Source organism: Polypterus senegalus, chromosome 7, assembly GCF_016835505.1.
Source record: "Polypterus senegalus isolate Bchr_013 chromosome 7, ASM1683550v1, whole genome shotgun sequence".
NCBI lineage: Eukaryota > Metazoa > Chordata > Cladistia > Polypteriformes > Polypteridae > Polypterus > Polypterus senegalus.
The window spans coordinates 48,016,475-48,033,762 of NC_053160.1; the positions used below are offsets into that span (position 1 = coordinate 48,016,475).

At 37.7% G+C, this 17,288-nt stretch overlaps 1 protein-coding gene across 1 annotated transcript in view; it reads right to left on the reverse strand.

Annotated features, from left to right (window-relative positions):
- dmrt1 (doublesex and mab-3 related transcription factor 1) overlaps positions 1–17,288 on the reverse strand; it is a 178,709-nt gene that overhangs the window by 149 nt on the left and 161,272 nt on the right. Inside the window, exon 8 of the mRNA XM_039757939.1 lies at positions 1–9. This exon is cut by the window's left edge and continues 149 nt beyond it. Within this exon, the coding sequence (XP_039613873.1) occupies positions 1–9 (9 nt within the window). The remainder of the gene's footprint in view (positions 10–17,288) is intronic.

Here is a 17,288-nt window from a genome sequence, read left to right on the forward strand (position 1 = left end):
GAGAAAATACTTTGAAAAGGAAAAAAAGAAAACATATCACTCTTTCTCTGATGATACTATCAATCTGTTTAAAATAAATCTATGTTTTTAAGACACAATTATTTAAAGGCATAATTTCATGACTCTGATGTTAAAGTAGACAGTAAACAACTGCAAAGCAATGCCATTATTTAATCTTTTTAAATGACAAATTGTTGAGCTAGATTTTAAAACAGTAATGAGACTGTATTTTGACACCAGTATGTTCAATAAATGTTTATTGCATGTCCTAGATAAAAAGTACAAATAATTCTTCTATTGGGGCTAAATTAAGCAGTCCTTCTGCAAAATGCACAGTATTTAAATTTACAGGAAAAAGTACAATGACACATTACTTTTAAAGTTTCTGAAATAGTTTACTAAATCAGAATACTTATCTCTGTGTATGTGACACAAATTTCTTTTCCTCAGTTTTATTCACATTAAAGTATGTAATTAAATTTACATAAGCATATATATTTAAATGTACCAAGCAATAGTGCTGATATCTTTTTATGAAGTTGCAAGTTATGGAAGATACATAAAACAATTTCAAAGTTCTTGACCTTCACCACCCTAAGCAAACATTAGCTGAGATCAAATCCACCCACAATTTACTTTTCTACTACTTACCACAGATGTAATTAAGGAGCAAGTAATTTTTCTCCTCATTAACTTTCTGATTGGTTTCAGCCTCAGAATTCTGCCAGACTGCAGTTTGTCACCACTTCCAAACAGGCAATCGTTAATACTGATGTTTGTGTAACTAAATGCATGGGGCTTTCATGGCTTCTTGTAGAACAATAACGGCAAAAGGGTGGATTAGCAATCTTGTGTTAATTCGCTTTGTATTCATCAAAGGGAAATCTATGATGTAATTAGCAAAGTGCATAGGGTGCTGTGTTGTTAAGTCATTTGTCGGGAGCTAAATCACAACAAGCTGTGCTTCACCCTGACATGTTAAGTGTCAGTGGTTATTATATTTGATTATGTGCAATGTACAGTTTAATAAAGATTACTGTCTAACGGTTCAATGACATGAAAAAATATTTTAACTCTTTATTTTCAACTGAATTACAGTAAAATGCATTTTTACACATATTTTACATTGAAACTGTTTAATACGTAATTAGTTTTGAATAATTAATGGACATTAATGTCAGCATATTATTGTAAAACATATAATAAAATGTATTGAACAATAACCTATTTGATACATTTCTCTTTTTTTTAGTAAATGTGAAAACTGTAAACATACCGGTTGATATATTTACAAAAGTGATTAACTTTTTAAATAAAAGCATTATCTTTATTTAATAATAAACCTACAATATGTGGTTAAATAAAGTGAACTATGCTTTTAATATTACAGAAACTATTTCCCTTATATGAAAGAGATGCTAGTTATTTTACAGTTCTGGTTTTGGTTACTTAAGTCACTTACATTTAGGCACTATTTTATGAAAATTCACACATACTTAACCCTTACAACATAATCAGATATAATATATCAAATGTGGATTTACAATAGCCAATTGTGGCAGATTGGTGTGCGATGTTATGGATCAGGTTGTTTTCACACTCTTAAATGTACCAGTATAATGCTGGGGTGTAAGCATTAGTATTAACACTATAATGTACAGCCTATCACTTATTGCAAAATACAATCTATTGCAAATTTTGCATTGTTTATAGAAACTTTCATATAATCAAACATGCTCTATTGAAAAAGTGCTCAACATCTGGCAGACAAGCGGTCTACTGCACTATTTTGTATGTAGTACCTTTTTTAGTAGTCTGGTTTACAAATAAAATTAATATTGGTGATAAGATGGCATAAAGGTTAGCACTGCTACGGTTTCACAAATCCAAACTCCTGAGTTTGAATCCTTTCCTTTGCTGTGGTCTGTATAGATTTTACCTGTTTACCAATGTGTGTTGATGTTCTTCCAGTCACTACAGTTTTCTCATTACACATTCCAAAAGACATGCCTGTTAGATTAACTACTGATTCCAAACTAGCCTTGGAACACAAGTGAGTTCTGCAATAGACTGGTAGTCTGCTAAAGGCAATTTCCTGCCATGTTGCCACAACCCTGAACTGAATTGAGAATGTGAGGTCCCTAACATTTTAGACAAAAAATACAATAAAAGCATACCAACAAAAATGACATACATACAAATTTTAAACCAAACCACAGTCACAAAAAGTATTTTCTAACTTGTTATAAACAGGTCAGAACAGCTGTTTGTTTTGCATTTTAAGTAAATTCATTCAAAGAGGGAGAGAGTTGCAGGAATGCAGATTCAGATTTATATCATGAAACAACTTGCAACAGTTTTCTGCTGAAGGTATGTCACATTTCATGACAGAGTTGCTATAAGATCATCACTCACCCTTTGCCACAAGTAAATCACAGTGTGTGACTAATTCCAAATTGTTTCAAAGTTTTCACACAAATTCCAGTGCAGGGTGAAGGCGATTTTGGCAGCCATTCATAAAGAACGAAAGAATATGAACAGAAGCAACACACAAAGTTGAACAAATGTATGCCCCCTTAGAAAATACACAGCAACGTGATTTAAATTAATCCAATTTCTTTCAAGATTGGATGCTGTAAAGGTTTTATCTGCTCCCAATTTGGAATTGGTTGGAGAACCTATTGATTTTTGGGAAGGTGACCAAGATAACTGGTCTGCTATTTTCAATGGTAAGAGTAACACTGATACAGTATATACATATTTTGATTTGTGTTTCTTAATGTCATCCTGTTCATAACAAATACCAAATAAATTTGTAGCCGGTTATTTGTACAACAGTCTTAAGCTCTTACTTGCTGCATTTCTGGTATCATTGGTTCTATTTATGACACGCAATTGATAATGTTATTCACAGTATCATTGACAAAGACATTTTAAAGTTCCTTGCTAAAGCTTAATCTACAACAGGAATGTATGTTTGCAGCATTGGGGATGTATTATGTTTATTTGTTGTTTTCTTAATACCACACTAAAACCAGAAATAATCCCAGTAGCAAGTAGCTTTTCACTGTACATCAGCAAAGGCAGCAAAATACTCAAACAATACTCTCAACTTGAAATGATAAAACACATCAAACTGTCCATCCATCCATCCTCTTCTGCTTATCTGAGGTCGGGTCACGGGGGCAGCAGCTTAAGCAGAGAGGCCCAGACTTCCCTCTCCCCGGCCACTTCTTCTAGCTCTTCTGGGAGAATCCCAAGGCGTTCCCAGGCCAGCCGGGAGACATAGTCCCTCCAGCGTGTCCTGGGTCTTCCCCGGGGCCTCCTCCCAGTTGGACGTGCCCGGAACACCTCACCAGGGAGGCGTCCAGGAGGCATTCTGATTAGATGCCCGAGCCACCTCATCTGACTCCTCTCGATGCGGAAGAGTAGCGGCTCTACTCTGAGCCCCTCCCGGATGACTGAGCTTCTCACCCTATCTTTAAGGGAAAGCCCAGACACCCTGCGGAGGAAGCTCATTTCAGCCGCTTGTATTCGCAATCTCATTCTTTCGGTCACTACCCATAGCTCATGACCATAGGTGAGGGTAGGAGTGTAGATCGACTGGTAAATTGAGAGCTTTGCCTTACGGCTCAGCTCCTTTTTCACCACGACAGACCGATGCAGAGCCCGCATCACTGCGGATGCCGCACCGATCCGCCTGTCGATCTCACGCTCCATTCTTCCCTCACTCGTGAACAAGACCCCAAGATACTTGAACTCCTCCACTTGGGGCAGGATCTCTCCCCCAACTCTGAGAGGGCACTCCACCCTTTTCCGGCTGAGGACCATGATCTCGGATTTGGAGGTGCTGATTCTCATCCCAGCCGCTTCACACTCAGCTGCGAACCGATCCAGAGAGAGCTGAAGATCACGGCCTGATGAAGCAAACAGGACAACATCATCTGCAAAAGCAGTGACCCAATCCTGAGTCCACCAAACCGGACCCCTTCAACACCCTGGCTGTGCCTAGAAATTCTGTCCATAAAAGTTATGAACAGAATCGGTGACAAAGGGCAGCCCTGGCGGAGTCCAAATCTCACTGGAAACGGGCTCGACTTACTGCCGGCAATGCGGACCAGGCTCTGACACTGGTTGTACAGCCCTTATCAGGGGGTCCGGTACCCCATACTCCCGGAGCACCTCCCACAGGATTCCCCGAGGGACACGGTCGAACACCTTTTCCAAGTCCACAAAACACATGTAGACTGGTTGGGCAAACTCCCATGCACCCTCCAGGACTCTGCTAAGGGTGAAGAGCTGGTCCACTGTTCCGACCAGGGCGAAACCACACTGTTCCTCCTGAATCCGAGGTTCGACTATCTGACGGACCCTCCTCTCCAGAACCCCCGAATAGACTTTTCCAGGGAGGCTGAGGAGTGTGATCCCTCTATAGTTGGAACACACCCTCCGGTCCCCCTTTTAAAGAGGGGGACCACCACCCGGTCTGCCAATCCAGAGGCACTGTTCCCGATGTCTATGCGATGTTGCAGAGACGTGTCAACCAAGACAGTCCTACAACATCCAGAGCCTTAAGGAACTCCGGGCGTATCTCATCCACCCCCGGGGTCCTGCCACCAAGGAGTTTTTTGACCACCTCGGTGACTTCAGTCCCAGAGATGGGAGAGTCCCCAGGCTCTGCTTCCTCATTGGAAGGCATGTTAGTGGGATTGAGGAGGTCTTCGAAGTACTCCCCCGACCGACCCACAATGTCGAGTGAGGTCAGCAGCGCACCATCCCCACCATATACAGTGTTGACACTGCACTGCTTCTCCCTCCTGAGACGCCGGACAGTGGACCAGAATCTCCTCGAAGCAATCCGAAAGTCGTTCTCCATGGCCTCTCCAAACTCCTCCCACGCCGGAGTTTTTGCCTCAGCAACAACCGAAGCCGCATTCCACTTGGCCGGCCGGTCCTATAGGACTCCTTCTTCAGCTTGACGGCATCCCTCACCGCCAGTGTCCGCCAACGGGTTCGGGGATTGCCGCCACGACAGGCACCGACCACCTTGCGGCCACAGCTCCGGTCAGCCGCCTCAACAATAGAGGCACGGAACATGGCCCATTCGGACTCAATGTCCCCACCTCCCTCGGGACGTGGTTGAAGTTCTGCCGGAGGTGGGAGTTGAAGCTACTTCTGACAGGGGACTCTGCCAGCCGTTCCCAGCAGACCCTCACAACACGTTTGGGCCTACCAGGTCTGACCGGCATCTTCCCCCACCATCGAAGCCAACTCACCACCAGGTGGTGATCAGTTGACAGCTCCGCCCCTCTCTTCACCCGAGTGTCCAAGACATATGGCCGCAAGTCTGACAACACGACCACAAAGTCGATCATCGACCTGAGACCTAGGGTGTCCTGGTGCCAAGTGCACATATGAACACCCTTATGCTTGAACATGGTGTTCGTTATGGACAATCTGTGACGAGCACAGAAGTCCAATAACAAAACACTGCTCGGGTTCAGATCGGGGGGGCCATTCCTCCCAATCACGCCCTTCCAGGTCTCACTGTCATTGCCCACATGAGCATTGAAGTCTCCCAGCAAAATGAGGGAATCCCCAGAAGGTATGCCCTCTAGCACCCCCTCCAGAGACTCCAAAAAGGGAGTCACACACATCAAACTGTTATCATTCAAAATGGTTAAGGCTCAGGGCACAGCAACCACCAACTAAATTATGTTGCCTTTACAACATCAAGTTACACTTATTATTGATTCAGTACAATGTTGTGAACTTAACAGTCTTTTCTAAGTGGGAATGTGGGTGTCTACATGAGTGGCCCTGCAATGAACTCACACTCTGTCCAGGCCAAAGGATGATGTTTAAAATTATTAAATTTAAAATATACATAGAATATATGAATAAAAGTTAAAATGTTTAAAAGTCTGCCTTTGGTAACAATTTGTTCATTGGATGAACTGTACATTTTAAAATACACCTTAAATGAAAGAGCGCAAAAGATCATTTAACTACCCTTTAGTGCATTCCTAATTCATTAACACATCAGTACTTGACCACAATTTAAATGTGCAAAAAAGTAATTTGTATTAAATAGAATTTTCACTTGATTAAATTTATACTGTGGAAAGTTACATTTTACAAACATGAAACCCATTATTTTATTGTTACAACTAACCACTAAGTTTTTCAACAACAAATTGCAGTGACTAAAATAAGAAAAAGAGCTATCAGGGCCATTTCTGACTTATTCTTGGAGCCCCAGGTAAGAAAATATTTCTCCCCTTACAACTTGCGCACCAACAAACACAGACACATAAACAATTTGCTACTAACACATTTAATTAAAAATAATTAAATGTAAATAGAATAATATAATAATACAAGAATAAAACTTTTCTGCATGTATGTGTATGTACCAAAACATACAAAACTTTATAGAACAATAAAATAACAAAATAGAACCACATTGAATGTAAATAAGTTATTTAACAGACTCTACAAACTTATATAGAAAAAGGAAGTCCAACAAATAATATTAGAAACACATCACTGGTAAATGATGGGACCTAATATTGCAAAGTTATAAGTCTTTCTAAAATAGTACATGACTTGACTTTCTTGTAGCAAAATCATTTATAACATCATCATATGATGTATTCCAAGACAAGACTCTTAATGCTTATCATTGAAAGGCCATTGAGAATGTCGTGTGACATTGTACACACCAAGTAATTTTTTATGAACTTCAGTTTTGAGAAGCTTCTCTCCGCAGAAGCTACAGTTATGGGAGCAGTGGTTATAATTCTGAGAGCTATCCACATATTTGGATGTATTTCATTTAAATTAGTTTCTTGCAAGAAAGATAATAGTTCCAGTGTGGACATGTTTGCTTTACGAAAATCCTGGAAACTTACATTTTTCAGCCAGTGCTTTCCTATCAAAGTATGATTAGTCATTTTAGCGTCACCACCAGGGCTTTTTTGTGGGGAGGGACAACTGTGCTGGTGTAGTGCTAAACATGTCCCTGCGTAATGTCACCCTGGAGTATATGTATTGTTAAAAATTCCTGGTGGTGTACTGGCCACAGTGCCCCTGCTACAGTGTCAGTGGTCCTGCCTCTAAGACCTTCTCTCCTCAGGCCCACTCTCTCAAACTAGTACTTCCCAACTCAAGGAACAAGCCAAGCTCGCGTCGGTGATGATGACAGGAGGAAGCTGCCAGCACTGAGTTGGTCGCAGAATCGTTCACCTAGTCATTCACTGCACCCGGGTCGGCCATAAGTCACCTTGCAGTGCCACGCTTGAAGTAGAGGAATGGAGTGGGACCCAGCTGTAGCTCCATCTGGTAGGCTGCCCCACAAGTTGGAAGACCAGGAGGTGAGTTCTGACTCCTGGTCCTGGCAGTGGCTAACTGCCAAAGTTGAAGCAGCTCTACCTTATGATCAAGCGCACAGGTAGTGAGGAGATGCCTGGCATGCTGATTGCACTAGTGTATGTAAGAGCACACAATTTTTTTTCTGTGCACACTGCAGGTGCTGCTGAGGTGCAACATAAAGATTTTTTGTGATCCTGTCTGGTCAGGACAAATTTTTCTAAACAAAATAAAGGAATCTCTAATGAGGGCTGCAGTAATACACCCTGGTCACCAGAGGACACCATAGGCTCTTGCCTAGACAGCCTATGCCTAGAAATGGCCCTGCATGCTTTTCAAAATGTTCCTGCTGTGTATAAAAACTTAATTTTACTAAAATCAAGACTTCACTTTACAGTGTTACTGCATGATGCATTTTTTCAGTGTGATTATGCTGACAATTATCAATCTTATTTAAAAAGAAATAATGTTTCTTAGTTACATAGACCAGTGTGCTTCAGTGTTGCAATTATGAGACTTATAAATGAACAAAACTAAAAAGATAAATATCTCTGTATTTTAGTGAACAATGCAGAATGTACTATTTTACCTCTAACATTTACAATACATGACTTGCATTAAACCCCTGCCCTTTTAACCCTCATTCATGTAATTAGGATTACGTTAAATTTCCAAGCTGTTAAATCTTCTTTGTATAGTAAGAAAATAGCCAGAACAATTTCTGGCATTAACAACAACAGATGAAGGTAGTGATTTGAAAGGAGATCTTAATTCTGCCTCATCTATTGTGGATTAGCTCTTTCTTTTAAAGTTCATTCCTCTACTGCATTTAACTGGGTTTTAGGTGACACTTCTCCTTCTGCTCAAGAAAAACAAAACATGAAAAAACTAATATGACACTGCATGGATAAGTATAGTTCAACACTTTAATATTCCTGTTTTATATAAATGACAGAAAAGGTGACAGATGTTTTAAATTTTTTAAAAATTATTTATTATTTGTGTCCATGTGTCATAATACACACACATACATAATAAAGTTAAAATGCAAAATGTTTTCATTATCAGAACTTAAATGTATTACATTACAGATTTTCCAAAGATTATTATAATTTTTCAATTATATATAAAAGCAGTTTATTTCATTGTGCTTCACTACACATAAACACTTTAAAACCTGTTTAAGTCTCACCTCTCAAATGTAGTGCTTGTATTAAAAATTGTAGCGATGAGTTGTAAATAACAGAAATGCAATGTCATACTGTCATTTGCACTTACATGCTCCATAACATCAAATACATGAAAAATGTATAGAGGTATTCATGTTTAAAATACGTTGTTTCCACATAATAATTATACATTTTACTATTCTACAGTATGTGGTTCTTGAAATGTTGTTTACTAAAGCAGATGTCACTTGTAATGGGTTCTTTTCATTATCCTTAAATACACATCAGTGCTCCTTCATTACAACTGAGGGCACTTAAATTCCCATTATGAAGCTATTAGAAACTGTCCTCAGTAGTTCAGTGGTCATGACAAGAAGAATCACAGAAAGGTCAAAGGGTAATTAACACAGCTAACAACCTCACCTCCGGTATTGTTAGCCAATCTGTTCAAAAAGAAAGTGACAAAACACTTTTCTTTTCTATATTAAAATGAACACTAATTGCAATAAACTTCCAATATAGTCAAGAATTAAAACATCTGCAAAATAGTTAAAAATGTAAAAAGAAAAAAAAAATACTAAGAGATTTATGCAATACTATGTGTGTGGATTTCAAGCATTAGAACAATATATAGAAAAAAATCAAAAATCTTCATCTAGATCTACATTTACCCTGCAATTAAAACCATGCATTACAATACTGTGCACTTTTTTGAAGTAGGCCAAATATTCAGTAAGCACTATATACAAAACGCTGTTTACAGGAAAAAGTACCTGATATAACACATGTAACATGCACATTTCTATTACTCTCAAATCACAAGTCAGTCCACATTTCAAAATCTACCTCTCAAAAAGAAACACTTGTAAATGTTACCAACGGTTGTAACAAAAACATAATCCTTGGAAGATGTATGCTAATGTACAAGATGCTAATGAATAACCTCTCATGGCAGCATTTATTAGGAGACAGGCAAATCTAACAACATATGTCTTTACTATGATGCACCCTTTAGAAAAGAACAAGTACAAGTTGCTGACAATAGCAACATATCTTTGTCTTTTTAATATTGCAGATGGCCTTGGGCAATTGCTGATACAGAAGCTGTAAAAAGGCGTCAAAATGGTGCTTCTGACTGTTAGCAACTACTCTAGTATTTAAGAAATCCATAACCGTTCACACAGGCATTTAATGGAGCAATCATGAATAAGACAAGCTATCATACAGTATAACATATCCACTTATCTGTCCCCCGCAGCACTGGTCTGATAGAATCCTTGTTAGGTTAGATAGCTAAAAAACAAGTTAGTTGTTAGGACTGATTTGACTACTTACTGCTAAGGGGCCTACAAGTGACCATTGCAAAACGCAAAAATCTTTTCTAGCTACTACTATAAATTATTTTCAGTCAAGAAATTAGCAAATATTGTAAGAATACATGTACAGCATCTGAATATCATTAGAATTGACTAGTTAAACATATATATGAAAAAACTTTCTAAGTGAAATTTTAATTTTAAAATATAACTAAAAATTACTTGGTGTATTAGTCTTAAAATATTATTAGGTAATGAGATGTGGTTAGCACTGAGTGTAAAATTGGAATTAAGCTTGTCCATTAACTGAAAACACTCAAGCAAAGAGCTAGAGCTATTTAGGGTCTACAATAGACCTGCAATAGGATGGTCTTTAAACAAATCTTGTGATGTTTATCTATTCCACCTGCACATTAAAATTGTCAGTTTAATTTCAACTATGATTATTTTGTGTAGAATACTTAATAAAATAAATTTAGCATGCTATTATAATCTAGCTCTTTTCACTAATGATGCAAGAGCTTTAAAACTTGGCTTAAAAATCTTATTTCAAATGCACACCACATCTCTTCTTAATAAAAAACTGGTATCTTTTCAGAGTTTTATGAGCAGGCACCAAAGGCGTTTCATCAGAGTGATACATACAGTATATACAAAAAAAGTTTTATAAGTTACCACATGAAAGCTCATGAGAAATGGTGATTCAAGGAAAAGTTAGAGATGTATGTAAAACTGGCTTAAACACTGAAAGCAATGAGTCTCAGTGCAAAGGAACTTGTTTTGTGCTAGGTGATGTTAAAAGTGGGATCTCTCAAGGATCAGTGCAGAGGCTGCAACTCTGTTGAATTTGTATAGATGAAAATAAAAAAATAATTCACAAATGTATAAACTCTGCAATTGACAGTAGACTTGGTGGATACTCAGTAATTGTGAAAATTCGTGACAGATGGGCTTGGACAGAACTCAGACTTGGGGAAAGTAGGGTAGGATAAAGTTAATGGAATCAAATACATTTTTTATATATAGGATGTAAAAATATAATATTCTTAAAAGAGTTTAATCCATTTAAGGATGTAGAACATATGTTTATGGTATATAACAAAAAAACTCCTTAATATTTTTGATAGAGACATAATACATTTTTTAAAGGTTAGACTTCTAAACATCAGCTTTTTGTAATGTACTGAACATAGATAATATAAGAATACTAGATACGTAAAGCCCAGTAAAGTGTATGTGGTTGGCAGAGAGTCACTTTTACATTTGCTTTCTCTGAAGTATCACGTTGTTGCAGTGTAGTATTTATGAGTCATGTTCTATGGAGTCAGATTATTGCCATATGTCCATTTGCGAGCATGAGACATTTTGGAAGTGCATTTTGGTAACTGAGAGTGCATAATAACACATTGCTAGAACTGAGTCTTACAACTCGCAATCTTCCACAATTATTTGTTCCTAATATATAATATGATTTACTGCTGTGTAATTGTTGTAAATGTCTGGGTAGGCAGACATTCTGAATTATTAGCAATATATGAATGAAGCTATTGGATGGTGTAATTTTGGCTTTTTAATTATCCACAGTCACAAGTGGAAACTTTGGTCTGCTGTAGTTGTATTCTTTTTAGTAGTTTAATATGGGTGCTTGGATATAGTATTTGACAAAAAGTTATGTAGTTTGTTCAACTGACTTATTCAAACGAAATATTGCAAGTGAGACCTATCCTAGTAGCAATGGCACAAGGTAGGAACCATTCCTAGATAAAGTGCCTGTCTATATATTCATTAAATTGGCTGTGTGATGCATACGAAAAAATCCCATCCAAAATAAGCTTTTACTGAATATACAGCTGTTTCTAAATTGAATCTAAATTGTTCTGTGGTTAAGACCGGATATTTGATTGCTTCTGCTTGACAGCCTGACACAAAAATAAAATAAATGAATAATACTACAGTTTTAAATAATGAATAGGCAATCCATCCAGGGTCGCTTCTTGCCTTGCTGCAGGGACAGGCTCTTTGAGACCCATATTTGTTATAGGCAGGTTCAAATAGTGGATAGATTTCTTTAGTTTTTAAAATAATGTATCAAGTTTTGAATCTTCTTCCAACTTGCTTTAAAATTTCCAATGTAATGTTGCTTGATGAACCAGAGGTTCTTTTGGCAATCTGAAATTCACAATAGAAAATCTAGATTCTATGGACAGCAGGTAGATAATATCTTTGTGAAAAAATAACAAAATTTTTGGCAAAGCTCTTAAGGAAATTAGACATGTTCAGAGAATGAAGTGTTGCCTTGTGACTGGCTGGTTAGGAGTGACTCCATTTGGTAGAAGAATGACTTTTTGCCCTTTGCTATACTGTTTTTATGCTTAGAGTAATTTTTTTTTCTTTTTTTTTATTCTAGTAAATAGTCTTTACTTATATCATTTTCAGTTAACACAAATCAGAAAAATTTAAATTGGCAAAATACAAAAAAACTAAAAATAAATAAAATTTACCTTTGCACAAGTATATGCAGGAGTATGTTATAAATATTAGAAAAATATTAAAAAATTAAACAATGATTCAAGGCTTTATAATAGTGAATAATTTTGTATTCTTGCTTATTATTTTTCATTACAGGGTGGAAAGGTGGTGCAGTGGCAGTGCTGCAGCCTTGCAATAAGGAGGCTGGGATTTATGTACCAGGTTGTTCCTGCATGGAATTTTCATTTTCTCCCCGTGTCTGAAATGGTTTAATCTGGGTACTCCAGTTTTCTCTCCCAGTCCAGACACATGTTAACAGGTGGATTGATGATGCTAAATTAGCCCTGTTGTATTTGTGTCTGTGTGTTCGCCCAGCAAAGGACTGGTCACCTGTCCTTGGATTGTTCCTGCCTTGCACTCTACAGTATGCTTGTGGGGATAGGCACGAGCTTCCTTGCAACCATACTCAGGATTAAAGCAGGTTTAGAAAATGGATGGATTTTTTATTCCTTCCAATGTATTGATATAATTTACAATTTAAATTATGAACTGTGTAAAATTAGGTTTCTTCTTTGACCATGAACATTTATGAATGTGTAATTTTCCAAAATTACTAAATAAGGATGTATTAACTTTTATATTTCACATTTCCACTAAAAAGGAACAAAATACTGTATATTTGGCCTTTAAGCAAACTTCATAACCAGGAGTCATCCTAAAGAAAGAGATAAGACAGAACCAAAATAAATCTGTATAAATACATCCAGAAAATTAATAAACAGTACTTTCTTCCTCAAAGTAAACAGTTTTTGAATTCTTTTAGTAGTAATGCTATGCAAGAATACTGCCTGTCACATGACCAGAAAATTATGCATAATGTGTCACGCACACTCAAGATTATGGAAATGTAGTACATACATTGCAAAACATACTGTACACACTCAAAATTTACTAAATATGAAATGTAACGTGCATTTATACAATGTGTGGTGTTTATTCAGTGATGTTTGGTAGCAGCATTGCACAAGAACACTGCCAAAAGTCATTGTGCTCAGAATGTGCTACATACACTTGCAAAATGTGACGCTCATGCTCAAAATATCCTAAATGCGCTTTTTAACATGTCATTACAAAATGTGTCATGCTCGTTCATGGTTCAAGCTGAAAAACCGCCTGTAAAAAGAAATTCTAAGAGTTAAAATAGACATGAAATATTAATTATGGCAATGCAGTTACATCTGGAAAAAACATTCATAGATTTTTTGCAGTAATCTGTATTTAAGTATAGGTAAATAGGTAATCAGTCAGCAGTATACACAATACTCTTTTTATTGCTTTTAATTGCATTGCATATGTGAAACCCACAATGTAGGTGTTTAATTTGCAACTAACTATGTATCTACAGAATACATTTTTTTCTTCTAAGAAATGTTTCTTGCAAGTAACATCATAATATTCCATGGTTCCTTTCTAGATTTCACATTAAGACAAACACAAAATGGTAATCTATAAAGCGTGGCAAAGTGGTGCAGTAGTTAGTACTATTGAATACTAACTACAGGAGATTGGGGTCAAATCCCAATGTATTCACTGTGCAGATTTTACTCATTCTCCCGACATTCTTATTTCATTCCATCTCTGCTGGGCTGTTTTTTGCTTTGTGTATGTTGTTGCCAGGAGGGACTATTGTCCCAGGAGGGACTTGTGACCTTAAATTGGATTCAATAGTTTTGAGAATTTTATGTTAATCAAATGGATAAACTACTGTAAATGTACTGAACCACCAATTTGTTTGGTTAAATGTATGTGAATTATACACAGGAGTAGGGAGTACATCAGGTAAACTCATATGTGTTTTCTATTAAATAAAACAGGCCACTGTATATTAAATCATTCTTGATTAACATGATACCCAAGAGTGAAAACATGTTGGTTTGACATATGGGTAAGAATATTGTACACAGTACACATGACAATACTATTAGTAATACTTCTACTGTGGAGGTTATGTTTCTGCAGATGTGATATAAATGCCATTTGATGTGCAATGGAGTCTGTTGGAATTACAGTTAGACATGCACAACTCTAAGGACTGTAAATAACCTTCATTGTTATCACTGTTTAATTTAATATTGTTCTTTATCAGTATGCTGCTGCTGGAGTATGTGAATATCTCCTTGGGATTAATAAAGTATCTATCTATCTATCTATCTATCTATCTATCTATCTATCTATCTATCTATCTATCTATCTATCTAATAGTGAAAAACAGCCTGCAAAAAGAAATTCTAAGAATTAATATAAACATGAAATATTAATTATGGCAATGCAGTTACATCTGGAGAAAATGTGGAAAAGTGTTATTTAATTAGTTTATAATTGTTTTAGGATAATATTCTAATATATATAATTTGAATTTTAATTCACTGATAGTGCCAAACTAAAATATATTAAGCTTTCAAGAAACAGGGAATAGATATTTTTCATTACTTTATTGTTAATGTATAAAATACTCTTGTATATTATCTCATAATAATAGAACGATTTTACACCTTTTACTTGTTTGTTTACTTGTTAAAACTTTGTATCAGTTTTAATTTAGTTTAACATGTGCTGCTGCTTTTGACCCTAAGGAGGGAGAAAAGGACCTGTACAGATTGGCTAGACAGAAGGGCCGAGCAGGGAAAGATGCACAGCAGGTTAGGGTGATAAAGGCTGATGATGGAAATATGCTTACAAGCGAGAAGAGTGTGTTGAGCTGATGGAAAAAGTACTTTGAGAGGCTGATGATTGAAGAGAATAAGAGAGAGAGAAGGTTGGATGATTTGGCGACAGTGAATCAGGAACTGCAACGGATTAGCAAGGAGAAAGTACGGACAGATATGAAGAGGATGAAGAACAAAAGGGATGTTGGTCCAAATTACATACCTATGAAAGCATGGAAGTGTTTTGAAAAGATAGCAGTAGAGTTTTCAACCGGATTGTTTAATGGAATCTTGAAAAGTGAGAGGATGCCTAAGGAATGGAGAAGTATACTTGTACCGATTTTTAACTATAAGGGGGATGTGCAGAGCTGTAGTAACTACTGGGGGATAAAATCGATGATCCACAGCATGAAGTTATGGAAAACAGTAGTGGAAGTTAGGTTAAGGAGGAAGACGATGATTAGTGAGCAGCAGTGTGGTTTCATGCCAGGAAAGAGCACCACAGATGCAATGTTTGTTCTGAGGGTGTTGATGGAGAAGTATAGAGAAGGCCAGAAAGAGTTGCTTTGCATCTTTGTGGACCTGGAGAAAGTATATGACAGGGTGCCTCGAGAGGAGTTGTGGTATTATATAAGGAAGTCATGAGTGGCAGATAAGTATGTAAGAGTTGTACAGGATATGTTTGAGGGAAGTGTGACAGTGGTGAGGTCTGTAGTAGGAGTGACAGAGGCATTCAACGTGGAGGTGGGATTACATCAGCAATCAGCTCTGAGCCCTTTCTTATTTGCAATGGTGATGGGCAGGTTGACAGAAGAGATTAGATAGGAGTTCCCGTGGACTATGAAGTTTGCTGATGACATTGTGATCTGTAGCATGAGTAGGGAGCAGGTTGAGGAGACCCTGAAGAGGTGGAGATATGCTCTAAAGAGGAGAGGAATGAAGGTTAGTAGAAACAAGACAGAATGCATGTGTGTAAATGAATGGGAGATCAGTGGATTGGTGAGGATACACGGAGCAGAGTTGGCAAAGGTGGATTCATTTAAATACTTGGGATCAACAGTACAGAGTATCAGGGATTATCGAAGAGAGGTGAAAAAATGAGTGCAGGCAGGGTGGAATGGATGGAGACGAGTGTCAGGAGTAATTTGTGATAGATGGGTATCAGCAAGAGTGAAAGGGAAGGTCTACAGGACAGTAGTGAGACCAGATATGTTATATTGGTTGGAGACAGTGGCATTGACCAAAAAACAGAAGTCAGAGCTGGAGGTGGCAGAGTTAAAGATGTTAAGAATTGCACTGGGTGTGACAAGGATGGATAGGATTAGAAATGAGGACATCAGAGGGACAGAAGGCTCAGGTTGGATGGTTTGGAAACAAAGTCAGAGAAGCGAGATTGCGTTGGTTTGGACATGTGCAGAGGAGAGATGCTGGGAATATTGGGAAAAGGATACTATGGAGAGAGCTGCCAGGCAAGAGGAAAAGAGGAAGGCCTAAGTGAAGGTTTATGGATGTGGTGAAAGAGGATATGCAGGTGATGGGTGTAACAGAATAAGATGTAGAGGACATGAAAATATGGAAAAAGATGATCCGCTGTGGCAACCTCTAACAGAAGCAGCCAAAAGAAGATAAGGATTTGCCTTTGGTTTGCCATTTAAGGGTTTTTTGGATGGTTTGTGATGGTTAGCAGAACAGAAGTCTAATCTGCATGACAGGACACATACCTGGACAGAATGCCCGCTTAGGTCATTAGGCCAGGAATTCAATATAAAATAATGGGAAACCCTTAAGCTGCTAATGGACAGGGCTAATATATCACTATGGCATCTCAATTTCTCATAGTGGCTCTTACGAACTGAAGTCTTTGCATGAGCCTCTGTTCAAGAAGAGATGATCTGGAAGTGCATCTTGGCGGGCTTCAAAAGCACTGGAAATGCTCCACACAGTAGCCAGAAAAGTGTTTCTTATACTTCAATCCAATGAGCTTGGAGTCTTGATCGGAGCAGAGAACACCTATAGTTAGGAACGTTTGGGAGTGAAGAAGGAGCTAATTAATTTGGTGGCTGCTTGTCACTGTGACCAAGACATCCATAGTCTAGTAGACAGAAGAAAACAGAATGTCTACTTTGGCATAGCCTTTGTTATGTCATTTTACCTTTTGTCATGTGTTTACTCCTTTGATTTACCTTCCCTTGCATACCTTAATTTACTTAATAAAACCTCTTTGGTGTTATTTTGGGTATGGGGTCGTTCCAGTGGGT